Source organism: Dioscorea cayenensis, chromosome 11 (assembly GCF_009730915.1).
Source record: "Dioscorea cayenensis subsp. rotundata cultivar TDr96_F1 chromosome 11, TDr96_F1_v2_PseudoChromosome.rev07_lg8_w22 25.fasta, whole genome shotgun sequence".
NCBI classification, from domain to species: domain Eukaryota; kingdom Viridiplantae; phylum Streptophyta; class Magnoliopsida; order Dioscoreales; family Dioscoreaceae; genus Dioscorea; species Dioscorea cayenensis.
The window spans coordinates 2,593,882-2,615,207 of NC_052481.1; the positions used below are offsets into that span (position 1 = coordinate 2,593,882).

Below are 21,326 nucleotides of genomic sequence, written 5' to 3' on the forward strand. Positions count from 1 at the left end.
CTTTTCCCAACACTCATGTTTCACTGATCTTCCTTTAAAAATTTTTGGATGAACAGTTTGTCTATATTACACCTCATTTTCAATCCAAACTTGATCTCGAGATGAAAGATGTATTTTCACAGGATACTCTCCAAATAAAAAGGGCTAAGTGTTTTAACCCAGTCACCAACAAAACTCCATGTTAGTATGGATGTTCAATTTCTTAAAAACATTCCTTTTTATATTAAAAAAACAACTTTTAAGGGGGTGAGTTTGAATGAAGATCAGTTTTGGCATCTTGTTCAACCAAAACCAACTATATTTTTTCCTGAAATAAATCAGGAAATGAGTATTTTACCTACCGAAAATTGGGAAAATTCCGATGATCTATTTATGCCAAGCAGAACTGAATCACAAATAGGGGGAGAAACTTTACCACTTATGTCCACAGAACTTCGTGTTTATACTAGGCACAAATTGGCTCCAAATACTTGGGATCTTCTAGCTAATTTCGAGCATGACCAATCAACACTCCCTACTTCAACAAATCCAGGTAATCTTTCTACAAATTATGCACCTATAAGTTCCATCTCTCCAACTCCTTCAGATCTTGATATTCCTATTGCTATTCGTAAAGGAGTTAAGACTTGTACCAAACATCCTATAGCAAAACATCTTTCCTACCAAAGAATATAAAGCCTTCACAACAAATGTTTCTCACTTGTTTATACCAAGGACTATGCAGGAAGCACTATGACACACTGAATGGAAGTTAGCAATGTATGAAGAAATGAGAGCACTTCAAAAACAAAAAACATGGGAAGTTGTTGATGCACCTAAAGAAAAAAGACAATCATATGCAAATGGGTTTTCATGATCAAATGCAAGGCTGATGGGAGCATTAAGAGATACAAGGCTAGATTAGTTGCTAAAGGCTTCACACAAACTTATGGAATTAACTACCAAGAAACCTTTGCACCTGTTGCAAAAATTAATTCTATTGGTGTATTATTGTATCTTATAGTAAAATTCAATTGGCCCTTGCATCGACTAGATGTAAAGAATGCCTTTTTAAATGGTGATCTTGAAGCAGAGGTGTTCATGGACTTACCGCCAGGTTTTGAAGAAGAATTTAGAGAAAAGAAAGTCTGCAGATTAAAGAAGTCATTATATGGCCTTAAACAATCCCCCATGGCTTGATTTGATAGATTTGAAAAATTTGTAGAAATTCAAGGATATGTTTAAAGTCAAGCTGATCACACAATGTTCTATAAACACTCAGAAGAAGGGAAAATTGCTATCTTGATAGTATATCCGGATGATATCATCCTCACTGGAGATGATTTCTTTGAACTTGGAAGATTGAAGAAGGCCTTGGCGAGTGAATTTGAGATTAAAGACTTGGATCCTCTAAAATACTTTCTTGGAATGGAGTTTGCCAGATCCAAGAAAGAAATCTTTGTCTCTCAAAGAAAATACATACTTGATTTATTAGAGGAAACTGGTTTACTTGGTTGCAAAGCAGCAGAAACACCTATGGAGCCCAATTTATAACTCCAACTGCAAGCTCAGAAGAAAATAACTGACAAGAAGATATGTCAGCACTTAGTTGGGCGACTTATATATCTCTCACACACAAGACCAGATATTACATTTGCAGTAAGCATAGCGAGTCAATTCATGCGCTCTTCTAACAGAAGACACTTTGATGTTGTTAATAAAATCTTAAAATACCTTAAAGGGACTCCAAGGAAAAGGAATTCTATACCAAAATAAAGGTCATATGGAATTCGATGTGTTTACTGATGCTGATTGGGCAGGAAGTGTAACAGATAGAAGATCCACTTCGGGATATTGTACTTTTGTTGGTGGGAATCTTGTGACATGGCGGAGTAAAGAGCAAAGTGTGGTCACTAGAAGTAGTGCTGAAGCCGAGTTTAGAGTAGTGGTACATGGCATTTGTGAAGCTTTGTAGATCAGACAATTACTTGAAGAATTGAAGGTTGCCAACCCTTTACTTACGAAAATCTTTTCCGATAACAAAGCTGCTATTGCTAGTGCAAATAATCCAGTACTCCATGACAGGACTAAGCATGTTGAAGTTGACAGACACTTCATCAAGGAGAAACTAGAAAATGGGCTGATCATTATGTCTCACATTTTTACATTTAACAAAGTTGCAGATATATTTACTAAAGGCTTACCTAAGAGGCAGCTTGATAAATTGATAAGCAAGCTAGCCATGGATGACATCTTCCAGTCAACTTGAGGGGGAGTGTAAAGAATCATTGATCACTAACTTCCTAGAACTTGCTGGCTGATTTTTAGGGATTAGACAGCCACCTGATTTTCAGAGATTTGATTTATTGTCTATTGTTGTACAACTGTAAAATTATTTTTTTTCAAGTGTAAGATGCCTATAAAAGGGTGTATATAATACAAGTGAAAAAAAACTTCTCTTCTCCATCTAGAATTTCAGCAATTCAACAAACCCCTTCTTTAGTTAGAAACTCAACAATTAGACATATGTTAAAAAATATAAAATAAAATAATAGTACATTACCTCATTCAAGTTTGAGACCAACTGAAAACTGTATACCCTAATCATTATTGCACCATCAAACACTTGCACAAGTTGGAAAAAATTAAAAATACAAATGTGAAACCCTGCAACTTCTAACTCAATCAATAATCATACATAACAGCACCAAGGCACAGACAAAGTTCAAAATGAAGACTGTCAATGAAAGATGAAAAGCAAAATCAGAGATTGTAAGCATGAATCAATGTTGGTTCTATCTTCATCGTCATTGGTCCTCGATGTCATCATCTTCCTCCTCTTCTTACTTCATCTTCCTAATTTGTGTCGAAGTTCGATAGATTGCATCGGCCTTGATGAAGCTCCACCAGAGATAAGTGAGAGGAATGGTGCTAAAATGCCATAAAGCATGGGCATCGATGTATCCCAGATAGGGCGGGAAATCGTAAATCTCCAATAGCATTGCAAGGGCGCATCCAAAGACGGCTGCCCACAGCTTGAGGCGAGCAGGATGGCAAGTAATGCCGGCCCAGACTGACCAAATCATAAGCTGACCAATACCCATCACCAGGCAGACTTTCATGTTCCAACCTGAGAGTAAGAGCTCAAGAACCATTAAACATGAGCTGATAGACTTAGTAAAACCAAAGCATCGATTATTCCGCCCCAAGTCTTCGTCAAAAGCAAGATTATAGGATTAAGGCAATTGCTAATCTCTCAAGGAGTCAAGGGGATGTGATTGTTCATTTTGATCTCTTGAACAAAAAGAATATATAATTTTCTTTTAAGCCATTATTTTGCCACCCCACATGGCATGCCATCTAACTAATCCTTAACTAGTTCCTGCCACACGGGTCAAGGAAGCTGACGAACTTATAAAATTGAACTATCACTTAAAAAAACAAAATGAACAATTAATGCAAACCTAAAAGATGCATAGTGGCTTTAACCCTAAATTATACCATCTTTTTTGTATGATCTTCTTTAGTTTTTCAGAATGACATCTGATTCACGTATTCTACTTGGTACTCAAACGAGCAATTTGAGATGAATGCAACCTACTTATGATTGAAGATAATAATATCCTGTGATTGAATCCATGCTGGACATGTGGAATGGAGTTTTGTGAAAATTAGAAAGAAAACTAACCATAATCAAGGTCGTAGAAGTTCAGATACAGGATATGTGTTGTCACAAAGGCTAGTACCGGGGCTGCGTACATGACCCTAGATGCCTCATCCTTCACATTGAAGACTCTCAGTATGGATAAAATTAGAGAGTATCCTAAAAGAGCCACCGCTGATGAGTAATCCAACTTCTCCGTCAAATTGAAATCTCTGTAAAAAAGGAAAAACAAATGAAAAGAGATGATACTGATTACCATGTAATATACAGTCAAAACTTCAATATGGAGCGTATAGAGGTAAAAGGACTCACAGTGTATGGAATATTGCACTCCAAAACCAGGCATTCATCGACAAGAGCCCATAGATATGCCACAAGCCAGTATATTCATAGTATGTTCTCTTACTCTGAGGTCTCAGAGGCAGCTTGTAATGTACTAAAATGAAAAAGGATAGCCATCCAATGAAGTGCATCAAAAGATTGAGTGCTGAAAAGGCAGCTGAAACCGGCTCCTGAAGCAAATTAGCATAACCAAAGGGAAATAAATCAGATACCGCAGGCAGCTTTAATCAACATCCCGAGAAAATCATGAGCAACAAACCTGAAATACAAATACACGTTTAAAAGGCCATTTTCCATGGTACTTGACAGGACCAAGCCCTTGTGCTTCTTTCTCCGTTTCTCTTTGCATCATACAGTGGTATCGGCACTCACTTCTGCAATTCAGATGTTTCCACTCTACATAAAGTGGTTCTTGCATATACCATGAGCTGTTGACATGTGCATCATCTGGGGGAAACTTGCAATGTGTGATGGAGATGGTGCCAACATATCCCTTTTCTTCACATTGCTTAACACAAGTTCTGGCATATTAAACAAGTTATTATACCAATTTGAACTGAGTTTATCTAAGGATTCTGTACATATAATGAGCAAATCAACATCCAATTTCTGTCAAATTAACAAGTTCGATGTTGAAACTAAACTGCAAATTGGCAATTTTACATTGCAGAAAAGGGTAAAAAAAATCCAGCTTAGACAGTCTTCTGCATAATTTTTTCTTGTAAATAACATTGTTTGCTACTATATAAAATCTGCAGCAACTCCAATGTACAAACCATTGCGGTTCAATAGAAAACCACAGATATTATCCAGATTTAGAGACACACAATGAATATAACAATTGCCAACAGAATCAGAATTAGTTTAAGAACCATCACAGTATTGATCATGATGTTAAGATTCATGGAACCTCTTGAACTAAAAATTACTTCAAAAGACAGTGAAAAGCATCACTAGATTTTCTTCTCACAATAGAAAACAATTCCAATTATTATACACAAGCTCTTGTAAGGTGGTTCCGATTTCAAAGCATTGCAAATCACCGAATATAACTAGTCTTGGGAACACTTCCACTATCACACTAAGTACAATGGTCATCTACTTTCACAAGAGCAATATAAGCTCACCAATGATCTAAAACACTAATCTTTAACATCTAAATTTTGACCAAATCTCATCAACAATCACTACTTATTCACAACTTAATAACAGAAGAAAACAAAAAATCAAATATAAGAATAAAGAACTAAATCAAACTCACAAACCACATAAGAAGGTTTCTAAAAATGTCAATCAAACCCACTTCTCTCTAAATATAAAATTATAAAAACAAACAAACTTTTATAGAATCAATAAACAAAATCACGAGTTCTTGTTCAAAAGCATCACTAACCACCAAATTTCACTATGCCTGAAAACACTCCCAATCATCACACAATCTACTTTCACAAGAGATCATCTAAAACTCCAAATAATCAACAAATGAACAAATACATCCAAGAAAAGAGAACGCATTCAAACCTAAAACAACAAAGTACCTGTAGATCTCATCGCGGTCGCCGATGCTGGCCTCAAGAACCAAAAAGAGAAATCCAAAGCAAAGGAAGAGAGAGAACCAAACAGCGGCCATGAGAAGAAGAGGAAAACGAATCAGGAGATGGATTGAAGAAGCTAAATGGCGATGGAGATGGTCAGAGAGAGCTCCAAGTCTCTGCTTCCGGATTGCTCTCCATCATCGAAGCTCAACCAGTCGAACTTCCAGATCGAGAGAGAAAGGTCGTCGAAGAGACGGACTAGCGCGGGCCAAGCTTTTTACTTTTTCTTTTCTTTTTTTCTCTTTGAATTAAATAATTATTTTATCGTTGTTATCATGACCTTAAAAATGTTTTTTTAATATTAAAATTGATTTTTTTAAAAAAATATATAAATTGTTATTAAGAAGTTTTTACTTTTTTTCTTTTTTTAAAAAAAGATTAGTATTCTATTCTCGATCTCGTGACCTTGTAAAAGGTTTTATTTATTTATATATATAAACTGATTTTAGGAAAAAAATAAGATAGATTAGTCTCATAATCACATGTTTCGTTTTCATTTTTAATATTGTGTTCGCAGGGTTTAGTATTTCAATCCTGTCCATTGATTAAAACGTGAATGGTTGGATTTTACTGTCAAAATAAACTTTCTTTATTTTTTTTGGAAAAAGATAAATTATGAGTTCTGTCCTAGTTCAGGTGGAATTGAAATTTTTTTTTTTTTATAATATTTATTGATAAAAATTTAGATAAATTAGTCACTCTCATAGTCTCATTTTTAATTCCTTTTTTGTTTTTCATTTCAATCTTATCCATTGATCTAAAAATGAAGGATAGAATTTTATTGTAAAAATAATATATTTTTATTAACAATAATGATTTTATCCAGCCAAACAGAATAGATTAAAAAAAAAAAACATCAGATCAAAAAAGTCTTTAATAATATGGTCTCATGTTTTGAATTCATACGTGCGTTTAGAACATTGAACACTTCAATTCCACCCATTGATTTAAAAATAGACGGTTGGATTTTAATATTAAAATAATTATATATAATTAGAACTATGTTGCCTCGTTCAGCCATGGGTACTATCATTCATTCATTTATTTGTTTGAAAAACTCAGTTCCTTGCCTTGTCTTGTGAAAATAATTTTAAAAATTATTTATAAACACACGCAAATGAAAATAGTATGAAAGTCCTGAATTATACATACATCTCCGCTCGTTTGTCTTTTGTTTTATTGTTTGTCAACTTTGTCAATAAAAAAAATACTAAAATTATTACTCTTTGTTCCCCATCTTTGTATAACATTGTACAAAACGAAGATAATTTACATTTATTTTTTTAATATATATTTTAAATAGATTTGCCCACTTTTCATAATAGAATATATATAATAATGATCAAATTAAATTTTCAATCACATCACAAATTATACAACTGTAAATTCTACATGATTCAGTAATATTCTGATGAAAGTTAGAATTTGATGAATTTGGAATTCAATTAACATTAAACGTACAAAATATAATATGCATGGTTGGTTGGTTACTATCAAGCACCGTAAAGTAGGTTGATTGAATTAGAGCTAATTAGGAACAATAAGTGAAGTAAGAAGAGAAGAGTGCAAGCAAAGTGAAAGTTACTGCTCAATTTGCTTGATTTGAGTAGTAGAGGATGAGTGAAAGCAAGCAAGTTTTAAAATACCTATTTTTAACAACCCATGTCATGAACCCTACGCATCAGCAACAATGACTTTCATAAATTCATTTTATCATCCTCACTAGCTTCTACTATCAAATAATAATACTAATAATAATAATAATAATAATACAGTTTTTGGGAGGATATATACATACATAAACCAATTTTTTTAATATATATATTGAAATCTATAGACGTTAACGGTAACCGTAGGATAATAACCCGACGACCGTAATCATCATGAACAGTATCAAAATATGTGCTACAATGTCACACAGTATTCATGAACAGTAAAAAAAATATACGCTGTAGGATAATGATCCAACGGTTGTGATTAAATGTCCCTAACAATGTTTTAATAGATAAAGTACCACTATCCCAACAAGCCATAAATGAGTCCTAACAATGTTTTAATATTTGATGAAACACATCTTACACTAAACATATGCCCTAAAGAAAATTTTCAGTGCTGATTCCATTTGTTGAAAGCTAGTGCTTACACGTATAGAACATTGTCACTTTTTCCCAGTTCATTTACTAAACTAAACCCCAAAGTCCTTGGACACTAGGCCAAAAAAACTTAAAAACCGCATGCAATGTGCTTCATGCCACAGCTTGTCTTTTTCTGCAGGGCTTATGTGTCTTCTTGTTAAAAACAGTTTGTGTTCCTAAAACCCCTCCTTGCTTTGTAATTTTCTATCTTCTTCCTGGAAAATCCAACCCGCACTAAAATCCACCACCTTTAATCTCTCTCTATAGAGCAGCAATAAGCATGCCTTACATCAGTTACATACATGTCCATCAAAGGGGCCCCACAAGACCTTGCTTGTGATTCATTAAAACCTCAACGCCAAGAATGGGGAAAGTAGCAAGAAGACAAGCATAATGCAAGGAAGCGGTCCTATAAATAGGTAGATGAAGTGGAAGACTGGTAGATGTTAAAAATATAATCTCTGAATCACATTGCTTTAGATCATAGACAGATAGATAGTGTATCAATGGAGGAGGTTTTGATGGTGTCTGGGCTTGTAGGGACTCAAATAGTTTTTGCTCTCTATTTGGTGTTCCTGAACAAAGTCCTTAATCTTGGTGTTCACCCTCTATTTCTTGTTGTCTTTAGTAATCTGACTGGTTCTCTGTTCCTACTTCCTTTTGCAGTTGTTTTGGAAAGGTATGTTCATCAAAAGTTTCCATTTTCCTTTGTTCTATTTTTTTAATCAAGAGTTACTAACTGATTTGATATACTTGTTTCAGGAAAAAATGGCCAAGGACACTGACTCCAACACTGGGGATTCAACTTGCATCTCAGGCTATAGGAGGGTAAGAACTATGGACTAAGATGTTGATAAACTAAAAATAAATGTTTGGGGACACAATCTATAAGTGGGATCTTTAAATTGCGGAAAATAGAATGGAAAAAGAAAAAAAAAACTAAGATATGGGCAAAACGACTTTAAATTTGAAAATTTAATTTGGTTTCAGAGTTACCGTGTTTCAAACTCTGACGTTGTTGGGAGTGGAGAAAACATCCCCAGCAATTGCAGCTGCCATGCCTAACCTGGCACCTGGCTTCACTTTCATCATAGCAGCATGCCTCAGGTATTTCACTATTTCATAACATTGAAACATTCATCAGTTTAACTTTAATCTGAGAAACAAGTAATTTCATATCTGCTATGAAGGTTGGAGAAAGTGGAAATGAGATGCAAATTCACCTGGACAAAGATCATCGGAACCATACTGTGTTTGACTGGAGTTATAGCAATGAGCTTCCTGCAAAGCCCTACAACATCATCCAAGCTTACATATAAAGTATCATTAGGTGACAACAATGAAACGGAATGGATCATTGGATGTGGCTATCTCTTCATTTCAGTGGTTATAATTTCTTGCATCACTGTCTTGCAGGTATATGAATATGCAGTAAAAACTAATATCTTATCACCAGAACTTCTATGTCAATCATATAACTTCAAAAACTCTACACATTCATGTAACTTTCAATACTGGGAATGCTGCATTGATAAATTAGAGCACAAAAATCTATTATTAGAACAAGGAAATATAAGTTTACCTTCACATCTTTAATACTTTTTTTTAATGCATTATCTTGATAAAATAGGAATAACAGTCTTCGATTTCACTGCAGGCAGTAACAATGCAGACTTTCAGGGCTCCATTCTCCTTATGTTTCGTTACGTTTTCAGTGGGTGCAATTTTTACTGCAATAACTCAAATTATTGTTGAAGGAAAGATGGAAATTGGTTCTACTGCAATCAGCCTTACAGGCGTCATTGGTATTGTGCTACTGGTATAACTACACACCTTTCAGTAATGTAAAAGACAGGTTAATATAAGAGAAATTAATATAGATAACCAACAACTATAGTTGTAGAAGAAACAAGGATTAAGAAATAAAAGATAAGTCAAACAGATAGAATAAAAAACAAAATAAAAAAACAACAAAATGGTTCATACAATTTATGATGTCTTTCTTTTTCTTTTTACCCCGCCCTCAATTCAACTTCATTATTTCTCACTGGCTTTGAACAAAGCAGTCCTAATATGAGGCTAATCTTATAACATGCAGGGAGGTGCAGTGACTGGTGTGTGTGTCACATTCCAGACATGGTGTGTCAAACAGAAGGGACCTGTTTTAGTCTCCATGTTTAGTCCTATCCAAACAGTTTTTTCGGCAGTTTTTGCTGCTTTAATCTTGAGGCAACTGATTAGCATTGGAAGGTACGCATGCATGTCTAATTATGCTCAGTTAGGTTAGCTTTACATGACCTTAGATTAAAAGTTGAAGAAGGCATAGCTTTGAGGCACAGATGTGCAAATAATCAGCAATTCTCGGTAACTTGAAAGAGATCTATGAAATATTTACAAAAGATGATATTAATCAGTAGGATACATGCCTCGTAAAAATTGTCTAAAGGTTAATGTGAATATTCAAAGACAAATTCAGGGATTAAACTAAAGGGAGCCATTTGTAAGATTCCTGAAAAAAAAAAAGAATATACAAAAAAAAAAATACAAATCATCTATAATAAATGATTACAATAATACATTGTCAAGTTAATCTAAAGCCTACTAGTTTGCACAGTTCAACTGAAGGTTTGCTGTACCTCTTAATTCATTCCAATGAAACTTAAAAAAACTATGCATAGTTAATCCTCTAGTGGTAATCAGCTAAACAAACCTAATGTCAAATTAAAATTGGTTGGTTTTGATCTCAGTCTAGGCCTAAGTCAGTGGCATTTCCCTTCAACCTAATATCTCACACAACAACAGTTCTATAAAATCTTTTGAATATTAATTCAAAGTTTATCATCTTGCAGCACAACAGGAATTGCTCTCATGTTTGCTGGTCTTTACATGTTTCTATGGGCCAAGAAGAAAGAGAGCTATCAAGTGCCTGATGATATTGCAAAAGTAACAGTAAATGATGTTGAGAAACCTTTGTTGTCATAGCTTCTCTATGCAGTATCTTTGACGCCAAGATGTGTCAGTGATGTCAAAATGTAATGTACAGAAACTGTTGTTGTTCAATGAAAAAAATTCTCTTTTTGTTACCATTAGCATAATACCTTCTACTACAACTTGTTTGCAGACAGCAAAAGCTTAAAATTGCAAATCAATAACCTACATTACCAAGTATATAGTTAAAAGGTAAACCATGGAGATATATAAAATCATTGGATTTATGTTAACCCATTGATCAGGTCCAAATGTCCAATCTTATTAACCAACGGAGTTTCTATTTCAAGCTTGGCCCATTGACACAAATGTGGTTTTGTTCAAATTTAAGCAAACAAGATTCAGTGGATCAATCTATTATTGAAATTATAAAAATAAAAATAAATATAAAAAATTAAAACAGCAAATTTAGAAAATATTACTAATAAAGTTGTACATGGGGAAAAAAAAAGCTAACACCAGGCTCGAATATCAAAAGGCATGACATCACAGCATTTAGAAAGCTGGCATCCAGTCAAAACAAAATGCAGAAGATGACAGAAGATAACACAAAATCTGGACTATGATATGTCCAATTGTGAAGACACATGAACACAACCAATGTCAGCAAAGTCATCTCGCAACTCAATAAATAAACCAACTGCAATAAGGACATGTCCTAAGTATAAAATTGTTTATTATAGAAAATTTATTTGGGATTTGCTGAGTACAAACTCAAAACAACAAGAAAATTTGAACTTCCTTTGTTACCATGGAAGTACATTAAACACTCTGTCTGGCAAGGTCAATACGCACTGCAATACTGCACAATTCTAAGCAGAAAAAAAAACCCGAAGGTAACCTGAGACAAGATTGGATAGTCATACTGAAATTCCATAATTAACCATCTTTGAGATAACTTGACGAAGAACTTTTTTGTCTTCTTTGACTTTAGAGATGACGCCAGAAACCTGGAAATACAAGAATAACATCTGTCATCGGAGCACCACCAAATCACCAACACATTTGCACACACACACACACACATGATAAAGCATAGAATAACAGAAAAAGACATCTGTTAGCAAACTAAACAGATTATCAAAGTGTTTAATGTACCATGAAGAGAACCCCAACACTTCTGTGTCTAGTCAATTCACTGATAGCAAACTAAACAGATTATCAAAGTTTACAAATTTGCAATCACAACCACAAAGAAACCATTGATACTCCTCTGTCTGGTAAATTCCCTGATAGCAACATAAACGGAATTTTAAAGTTCACAAATTTTTCAATCACAACAATCATGTATGATTACAATAGTTGAGATACTTCAGGACTAGTGGCGAGATCTTTTGTCACTATTTGGCAACCAAACAAGGCAGTTTGGTAGTCAACTTGCTTGGGAATGGTGTCCAGACCTCCAATAATTACAATTCTTGGCACTTAGTCTATTGAGATTGGATTACAAACTTGATGAAGTGATTCTTTAATATCATACTGAACAAACGATATGCTTATCTGGGGCTATAACAAACGTCCTATCAGGCACAATTCGACATATTGCCCATCATAAAGAGAAAGAATAAATATGCATGGAACCAAAAAAAACAGTCATTGAATTGCATTTAGGATGACATCACAATGCTAGCTTTTAATTAAATGGAAAAGGTTCTCCTCAAAAACGAGCCTAGCAAAAAACCTTCAAATTTGGAACTTATACAAAAGTTTCTTTCCAGCTTTAAAAAGAACTAAAAGATCCTTTGGGGATGATGCCAAATGGTAGTTACATAGCACAGTATTTCTTGGGTACAATAATCACTTTGCCAGTCGCCAAATGTGAGCCACCATAAAATGTTTAGTACCGGTATGCATTCATCCAAGTATAGCCAAATGTTGTCAAGGGCACAAGATGCCCTCCCTTATATCCGCCCCGAGGCACAAAAAATACGCTAGCTCAAGTAAGGAGCATATAAATAAATAAATGAAATTATATATAATATGATATATAATATATAATATTATGTATTAAAACTCTAAATTAAATATATGAACCAAAAAAATTGTTTTAAGATTAAATGTCCAATTAGTTCTAAGTTCTAAGCTCTTGAAAATACTTGACATTTGAATGCCAACAAATTTCCAACAATTAAAATTTTTTATTAAATTCTTAAAAGACTAATTAAATATGGGTGGTTGGATGGCACCTTTTTTTTTTAAAGTTTACTATTTCTAAAACAAAATTAAATAGATGTCCTTTTTATTTTTACTCTAAAAACTATTCTAAAAAATAAAAATAAAAAAAGTCCAATGATTAAAATTTTTATTAGAATCTTAAAAGCATAATTAAATATGAGTGGTTGGCTTGCACTTTTTTCCAAAAGTTTGTTCTTTTCTCTTTTTTTACAAATTTATTATTGTCTAAAACAGCATTAAATATGTCTTATTTATTTATTTATTTTTACCCTAAAAACTAATCTAAAAACTAAAGACAAATAGACAATCATCAGTCAATTTCAATCAAACAAGCTTTTTTAGCGCTTTTCAAGGCACAAAAGCACAAAAAAACATGCACTCTTCGAAGGCGCCTCGCTTGGATAAGCTTAAGGTGCTTATCATGAAAAACGCTACGCCTTAGCACCTAAGAAGCACCTTGACAACAATGGTATAGCCAAGAGTTAACCTCCTATGTTACTTCTTTACAATAGTGTGTAATTTAGCATCAAACTTGATAGGTGTGGTTAGTTGTAGATAAAGATGTGGAGTTAAACGAATATGTTACAAATATTTAGTTGGAGGAAAATTGTTATTTGAGTGATCAAAGTTTCGCTTAATTAATACTAATACAAACTAAATAATTTCAATTTAAAATTTCAATTTTTCTAAATAACAACTAATATTATTAATATTAAAAAAATTTAAATCAATCCTTAAAAATATTTATTTGAAACATAAAAACTTTATAAAAATAAGTTTATCACTTGTTCTATGTTGTTTGGTTGGGGGAGGAGTACTTCTCCACTAACCAAACATGATATAGAGGTCTGCACTATGTTTTTCCATCATGTAAAGCTTAAAAGATCTACTCATACATGCACTCAAGAGAATACTATCCACAAATTTAGAAAAAAATGGCAAAACAATGGAAAAGGCCCGATAAAAGCATTAGGTAAAACAAAAGGAGGGGATAGTTCAATAAAATAAGTTGCAGACCATACCTGAGATCGATATTCAGATGCTTCTCTTCTGGGAAGTTCACTAATAAACTCTTTCAGACCTGAAACATTTCAAACCCAATTTGATGAAGCAGGGAAGAACAGATTCCTCAAGGTAACCTAATTTTACCAGAACTTTTTACACAAAAAAGAAAATTCTACTATATACCCATTGCTTCTCTTTCAAGTTTGTCGATGTAACGTAATTCCCTATGAATTTTAGATCCAGTATCTCTGCAAATTGCATAAACATAGTATTTATTAATTAGTAAACAAACAAAAAAAGTGAAGGAAAGACAATATTTTGAGACATTAAATAGAAAAATGACGAACATTAGGGTCTGGCGTCCTCTTTCCATTTCATTTTGGGCATTTGAAGCTCTTTCCTGCAAAGCACAGGATGATGCAATCAGTCAACAATACGGGTTTTTATATAAAATCCACAAGGAGGCAATGGCACAAGAGTATTTCTTGATTAAGAAAAAACTTAAAATGCACCTGATATCTTTCTACCCTTGGCCAGTTACAAAAAACATTACTTGCACTGTGAAGATGGCTCAAAGAAGTTAACAAGGTAAGTTACCAGCTTAACCAATTCAAATTTTGTTATGGTGAGGTTCCATAAAAAGTAAAAATGTTAAAAAGAAAAAATTGTGAATTCCGAAGCTCTAATTGATTTAAGCAGTAACTATCAATCAGATAAATATTTAATATAAAGAGCAAAAAACAAAGTGATAAAAAAAGTAGTAAAGTAATGCCATAATGTAGGCTATAATTGCTCAAAATTAGTGTAACACAAAGAACAAGATAAAAATAATTTCCAAACTTTGTAAAAATGTGTTTTCTTCACGAAATTATATGGATTAAAAAATGTTGAATTAAAAAAAAAACACTATGAAGTAAAATGGTAAAAATAGTTTTTTCAAAAATTTAAAAACAGAAAACCAATTCAATTCATATGATGGTAGATAATGAGTAAACCTCAACAAACAACACTACCTCAAATTTCTTTATATCATTCTTCACGCTATTGACAGATTGTCGTAACTGATTCACTTTAGCTTCAGCTTGAGAGAGCAAAAACTACAAAGAAAGCACTATGGATAAATGTATCATATCCTTGTCATTAAAAGCTATAGATTTTGATAGGAAAAAATATTTAGAGGATAGCATACAATATTCTGGAACATTTTGAAAAACATGCCAAGGCAACAAATGACAACATAGTACAGGTGTAAGTCACAAAGAATTTAAAGAAATACATCTTGTTCATCTCAGAAAGAAATAACAGTAAAGCGTAATAATAGCAAAAACTTGGTTACGGAAAGAAAATTGCAAATGCTACATAATTGGATAAAAAAAGGTATCATAAAATACATGTGGAGATATGAATATCTAGAATGATTACCGGCTTAAAAAAGATTCTTTCTACACGCTGCACAAACTGAGCAGGGTTTTTGGTCTTCAGTTCAATTTCTGTATAAGGTAGAAACATACAGAAGGTTTTTTTATACATGCTGGACCATTCATTTCAAGCTCTATGTACCAAAATATCAATTTGGCTCAGTTTTCAAGATTCATGATACCATATGATTGGTCTGGCCTGGCTGGCTTGGGACAGTTGAGAAGGATCAAACAATCCAGGTCCAAACAGAGCATGCATTTCTTAACATACTTAGAAAATTCAGGTTGGTCAGGTTCAAGTTTGTATTGAAATTGATAGATTAGGACAACAATCATATATATAAGGAAAAATGTTGCCCAATTGTTTCTCAAACATTTTATCAAATAACGCACATATCAAGTAAGTTTCAAGTGGCACGTCACTGTCATAAATAATAATGTCCATGTGGGTCCTTGAAAATGGCATAGGGCAACATTATTAAATCATGAATGCTAGTAGAAGGAATGAAAATTCCTAGAAATATCCAGTTAGTGAACACAAAATTAATACCGTCTAAGAGTTACAAGAGAAGGCACATCATTACAAGAGCAAAACAGAGTTTTCCAGGCTAACCTCCTCGCTGACAAATAATCTTCTTGTATTGTGAATTAGGAATCTCCGAGGTGCTTCAAGTGCAAAAAAGAAAGAAGAAAAAACTTTGTCAAAAATTGGAAACGATAACATCTAAAAGATCTAACTATTGCCGAAACAATCTAGAAAACCGAGACGAGAATTCAAAAACACCCACTAAATGATCGACTAAACAATTGAATAAGTATGCGTTGTTATGAAGCCTTCTTTAAATTTTGTTTTGGACTATGAATTTATTCCCTTAAACATGATGAGTCTTTAAATTTAAAAGTTTGGATTGAATTAGAAACCATCGTTGAAGTCCTATTTAAGATGATCTATTCACAAATTTTAAAATGGAGAGAATTATTTTGTTTATCCCACCTCGCAAGTGACATCTGAAAATTGGAGGAAAACAAGGTGAACTCTTATTATTGAATCATATCCAATTAAAACCTTTTTCGCTTTCCATCAATTCCTATATCCACAAGTGTGTTACCAGCTAAAAGAAAAGATGAAGCAATTTTAGAAAAAAAAAAAATTCTCTAAATTTCTAATTTTCTTACTGCTTGCACTTTTTCCTTACACCATCAAACATGTATCATATCAGGCCACATACTTCGTTCCACAAATTAGTTGCTAAAGATTGGACTGACTTTCCAACTAAAGATAGCCATTGACTAGATCCTCAAACACCAATCATGCAGCAATAGAGTTGCAAAAGGTCACTTGCATCTAGTATGCATTGAACCACTGTTCAATATATTAGCCAGTGCAATGAAAGGTCCTTTTGATATAGAAGTTTCTCTTGAACATATTTTCTGGTGGAGATTCATTTTCAATAGCAAGAAATGTTTCAGAAGTTCATGCAAGCACTAGATTCACAACAATCTTACAAACTATTGCTAACTCGGCTTTCCTGAAAAGGTTATTTTTCAATAATATTGGTGAGATTTGCTTTTTACCCATCACTATGGTAATCTAACAAGACTACAGAGGGTCCTTATGGCACTAAAGTTCACATTGATCTTATAATTGCACAGGGAATACTTCTTCAGCATTAAATTCACAGTTGCCTCACAAATTATATTGCTTATATTGGCTTGCAAGGTTATTTTGCAAGAACTTCGATAAGATTTGCATGTTATCAACACCTTGGAAATCTAGAAACCAATAATGTGGCTTTGATCACAATGAATTACATTGATCTTATAATTGCAGGGAAAATAGTTCTCACTTCTCACTGTATACAGACAACAAAGATAACCGAGTTTAGATGCGATGAGTAATCACATATATTTGTCCCATTTACAGGGCACCAAAGAAAACAAGACAAAGATCAGCCATAATTAAAATATACACGACATGGTTAACATGACACATAGATTTTGCAAATTTCTCACACAAATCCATCACACATAAACAAGCATTATCATGACCTATTATCAAACAAACAACATTAGCATTGTAAAAGGAGAATAGAAGGAAATACCTTTGAACGCAACAAGCCCCAAACTCACGGTAACCCCAGCAGAAAGATTCGGGTGTGCAGCAGCAATTGCAACGCCCTCTGAAACACAACAATATATATATATATATATATATATATATCAAAAACCCTAAGAAATCCTTCAAAGAAAAACTCCAATCACCACCAAAAGCGACAAAGAGAGGGATCATACCTTTAATCTTCGAAAACAATTCATCCTCACGAGCAGCATACTCCATCTTGATCCATTCCACCGCTTCCTGCATCACCAAACGAAGAACTCAGCATTCTCAAAGCCAACCAAAAAGACAACGATCGTGATGAGAAATCGCTTACCTTCGTTTCGTGGAAACCAGAGGACGATGCAGCGAGGATCCGTCTTCCGGCGGTACGGGCGGCGGCGAGTAGATCCTGCTTAAGAACAATGGCCTGCCCAGCAGCGTCCTCAAGCCATTGCCTTGCTGTTGCCACTGCATCGGAGTCGATGCCTGACGTCAAGACCCAGGTGTTCCTCGGCTCATCGGAGCTTGGATCGGTGGTGGAGGTGGTGGTGGCCATCGCCGACGAGCTCTCCGGCCTCTCTCTCTCTCTCTCACTCTCACTCTCTCTCTCTCTTGTGAATGGACTGGGTTGGCAAATATAGGGCTTCGTTTTATGGGCTTTAAGAACGATACGGCCCGGCCCTTTAATTAGCCCATGGGCTTAGTTAGTAAGTCTAAGAGCCCATTTGGACTCAGTTGAGAAAAGTGTTTCACTTGTGCTTACTGCTTATCATAACCTGTTTTTAAAATGGGACAGATCTAAGAAAAAGGGTTAAATCAACCAAAATTGGCATAATGCTCAAGTCATGAAAATACATGTTTGTTTCATATTTTGGATTTTAACTCGATGCAACAATATGCTATTGTTGAAATAATAAAAATTTATTTTTTATAAAATAAGCATTTAAAAAAAAATAGATGAAATTGTATGTTTGTGCTTCATATATATTATTAATTATAATATATATTATTATAATTCAAACGGGGCTGGATTAGGCCGAGATTTTAAAAACGGGCTCTTTTTTTTTAAAGCCCGATCATTGCGCTTTATATATTTGTCCAAGTTTTTTAATTTTTGGGTAGGTCTTCAATTTGAGTGGCTAGTCCGATCCTTGGTTAGGTCAAAATTTTCATTTTAAAAAAGTACGTCTTTGCTAACAATGTTCTTTTCATTTAATCTGATAGCATTCTGTTGGATAGAAATAGAATTGATAAATATTAATAACTCTTGGATAGAGCATTAAAATGAAAAAAATCCATTAGATGATGACTAATTAGTTTTTATGCTATCTCCAAAGATAATCTACAATTCAAAATATCTTTTCATGTATTTTTTATGAACCAATATTTATATACAGGAGGGTTTTTTTGGGTAGTACAAACCCTTTTGACATCTTTTCATATGCATAAGATTCTCAAAAAAAAAAAAATGCAAACAAAATGCTAGTCTTTCAATAAGAAAAAAAATGGGCTTATACTGTTTGAGTGCGCATTAGAAGTATTTATTTATTTTGAAAAGTGAACAAGTCACATGCCATGTACACCGCGAAAAATTGATCATCCAGCTCTTGCGCACTCACTTGGACCCCTGGTGGACAAATTGGGTTGTAAATCAGCTCTTACAGTCAAAAAATATTTTTTGGCACAACAAACATATTTTGAACCTTTAACAATAAAAGTTTTCATAAACACTTTTTCCAACAAACTAAAGTCCCTTTCATGAAATATTTTTTATATAAAAAAATTTATTTAAATGGATATGTAAATGGAGTTGAGGAAAAGTGAGTGATAGAGAGAAACATGGAGAAATAAATATATGAATAGTACTAGTAACAGTGTCAAAAAAATTGTACTGGGTTCTCAAACAGATTGGTAGGTTTTGTTTTGTTTACTGCACATCTCACTTTTCATTGTATAACTATTTAATATGTTCATGCACTATTTATAAAGACAGTAATACTATTTCATATTTCAGTGCAATTTGAATGGAAATTGCTCTTCACTATATCAAGCTATGATGTTAACGGTTGGATTGAAATCCAACGGTTCAGCACGATGGCATGGCCTCATATATATATATATATATATATATATATATATATATATATATATATATATATATGAGCAAATATTCACATAAATGATGGGTTAACACTTAACTGATTCAATTAGTTTGGTTCCACCCTGATTTATAAGCCATTGTTAATGGGTGGGGCCTTTATACGGTACATGGGCTTGGCCTGAATTTTGTTATATGTGGTTTTCTGGGCATCAATAGGCTAAATAGGCTTGTTTTGTTTGGGTTTTACCTTTTTTGAAATTTAGTAGTGAAGAATTATTCTTTTTTATTTGTATTTATAATTATTTTATTTCATTTTTTTTAATTTTGAACACATATATAAAAATAAATTATATTATATTTTTCAAAATTATTTTTACCAAAACTACTCACCCCATTTTAGGTTTTTTTAAAACCACACCAAATTTGCTTATTTTATATTTTAAAAATAAAAAGTTGTTATCCTTTCCAATATATGTATATATATATATATATATTTATTTATTTATTTATTTATTTATTAACAAATAGGCGTTCTTAGAAGCACAAAACACATTCATAACCAAAGAACTTGAAAATACTACTTATTTCCATTGCAATGAAATAATAATTAATATATAAAAAATCAATTACACTTACTCATATTAGTTAATACCCAAAATATCACCCAAATTCCTAAACATAAACCAAACAATCTATTATTTGTTAATAATATAATTTTAGTATTATTTTTTAACAGACAAGTTGAACATTCCAACCTTTTCCCAAAATATCATTTTTTTTTTAAATTGAGTGAGTAAATCACATATATAAATATATATATATATATATATATATTAAAAAAAGTTACATGGATGTACAAAGGAAAAAAAAACTACAACTCCAGCAGCAGTGAATAAAAACTGAGAAATTTTAGAAATAACAGAAGATATATGTAATAAATAAAATGTTATTTTTTGGACGACAATAAAAAAGAGTTTTCAATTTAAACAGTATTGTCTACAGTGAATTCTCCTGTATTTTTTATTATTATTATTATAGAATCATGTACAAACCACAAGTAAGATTTAAACACTCAACTTTTGAAATGTGAAAATATATTACCAACTTATTCTATTACGGAAGTGATAACTCTCATATTAAATGTTTTTTAAAAAATAATAACGAGAATAATATAGACAAACCATAAAAAAAATTTAAACACTTGATTCTTGAGATAGAAAAATAAAAATATAATATCCAAATTGGTCCCTCTATTTTCTCTCTCCTCTTTCTGTCTCTATACTTAGAAATGCGCCACACTAATCTCTCTACTCTTGAAAATAACCCAATTTAGTCCTTTCATCCTTAATCTCTTCCTATTTAGTCCATCTCATATTGAAAAATACAGCCAATAATTGACATATTTTAAAGTAAAAGGGACTAAGTAGAATCATTTTCAAGAGTAGAAGACCTATTTGGGAGCATTTCTGAGTTGACGTACCAAAAGTGAAGAGAGAGAAAAGCAGAGGGATCAATTCAGATATTATACTAAAAATAAAATACCAACTACCTTGTTGGAGTAAAAGTAAGTGTATTTATAATTATAATAATAATAATAATAATAATAATAAAGAAGTCATGCAGGGGGGGTTTCTGGATTTAGCCTGCAGCTGTCTCCTTACCATCACTGTACTCTTGTCTCTCACTTCCTTTCTCTCAATCCCATGAAAATGGAATATGGAAAATACAAATCTTTCAAAACAGTATCATATGCAACACCCATTTAATGCTCTAAAGAAAAATTAAAAAGCCTTCTTCTGTTGATGTGGGGACTCTTACTGTCT

At 33.0% G+C, this 21,326-nt stretch overlaps 3 protein-coding genes across 3 annotated transcripts; 1 reads left to right on the forward strand and 2 right to left on the reverse strand.

The window, feature by feature from the left end:
- Positions 1 to 2,508: 2,508 nt before the first annotated feature.
- LOC120272549 (post-GPI attachment to proteins factor 3-like) lies at positions 2,509 to 5,806 on the reverse strand. Its single transcript, XM_039279388.1, has 5 exons — positions 5,524 to 5,806; positions 4,245 to 4,506; positions 3,956 to 4,155; positions 3,668 to 3,855; positions 2,509 to 3,109 (listed from the first exon to the last, which is right to left on the reverse strand). Exons 1-5 carry the CDS (start codon positions 5,613 to 5,615, stop codon positions 2,823 to 2,825), a joined length of 1,029 nt encoding a protein of 342 aa, XP_039135322.1. The 5' UTR covers positions 5,616 to 5,806; the 3' UTR covers positions 2,509 to 2,822.
- Positions 5,807 to 8,150: 2,344 nt separating this feature from the next.
- LOC120271851 (WAT1-related protein At5g47470-like) lies at positions 8,151 to 10,804 on the forward strand. Its single transcript, XM_039278530.1, has 7 exons — positions 8,151 to 8,394; positions 8,478 to 8,543; positions 8,706 to 8,822; positions 8,906 to 9,131; positions 9,373 to 9,534; positions 9,814 to 9,965; positions 10,565 to 10,804. The coding sequence occupies exons 1-7, from the start codon at positions 8,222 to 8,224 to the stop codon at positions 10,695 to 10,697; spliced, it is 1,029 nt and encodes a 342-aa protein (XP_039134464.1). The 5' UTR covers positions 8,151 to 8,221; the 3' UTR covers positions 10,698 to 10,804.
- A 500-nt stretch (positions 10,805 to 11,304) lies between these two features.
- Positions 11,305 to 18,009, reverse strand: LOC120271835. The gene is made up of 9 exons (XM_039278515.1): positions 17,737 to 18,009; positions 17,594 to 17,660; positions 17,404 to 17,481; positions 15,915 to 15,967; positions 14,897 to 14,980; positions 14,231 to 14,283; positions 14,067 to 14,131; positions 13,901 to 13,959; positions 11,305 to 11,653 (listed from the first exon to the last, which is right to left on the reverse strand). Exons 1-9 carry the CDS (start codon positions 17,956 to 17,958, stop codon positions 11,564 to 11,566), a joined length of 771 nt encoding a protein of 256 aa, XP_039134449.1. The 5' UTR covers positions 17,959 to 18,009; the 3' UTR covers positions 11,305 to 11,563.
- Positions 18,010 to 21,326: the final 3,317 nt, after the last annotated feature.

What these genes read in the sequence shown, in the direction of transcription:
- LOC120271851 (XM_039278530.1), top strand. Translation starts at nt 8,222, where the DNA reads ATGGAGGAGGTTTTGATGGTGTCTGGGCTTGTAGGGACTCAAATAGTT. An exon ending in ATCATAGCAGCATGCCTCAG is followed by an intron (nt 8,823 to 8,905) that starts GTATTTCACTAT and finishes TCTGCTATGAAG; the next exon opens with GTTGGAGAAAGTGGAAATGA. An exon ending in TCATTGGTATTGTGCTACTG is followed by an intron (nt 9,535 to 9,813) that starts GTATAACTACAC and finishes TATAACATGCAG; the next exon opens with GGAGGTGCAGTGACTGGTGT.
- LOC120272549 (XM_039279388.1), bottom strand. Translation starts at nt 5,615, where the DNA reads ATGGCCGCTGTTTGGTTCTCTCTCTTCCTTTGCTTTGGATTTCTCTTT. An exon ending in AGTGCAATATTCCATACACT is followed by an intron (nt 3,856 to 3,955) that starts GTGAGTCCTTTT and finishes CCTTTTTTACAG; the next exon opens with AGATTTCAATTTGACGGAGA. An exon ending in CTTCTACGACCTTGATTATG is followed by an intron (nt 3,110 to 3,667) that starts GTTAGTTTTCTT and finishes TCTTACTCTCAG; the next exon opens with GTTGGAACATGAAAGTCTGC.
- LOC120271835 (XM_039278515.1), bottom strand. Translation starts at nt 17,958, where the DNA reads ATGGCCACCACCACCTCCACCACCGATCCAAGCTCCGATGAGCCGAGG. An exon ending in ATTGTTTTCGAAGATTAAAG is followed by an intron (nt 17,482 to 17,593) that starts GTATGATCCCTC and finishes GTTGTGTTTCAG; the next exon opens with AGGGCGTTGCAATTGCTGCT. An exon ending in ACTTGAAAGAGAAGCAATGG is followed by an intron (nt 13,960 to 14,066) that starts GTATATAGTAGA and finishes GAAATGTTTCAG; the next exon opens with GTCTGAAAGAGTTTATTAGT.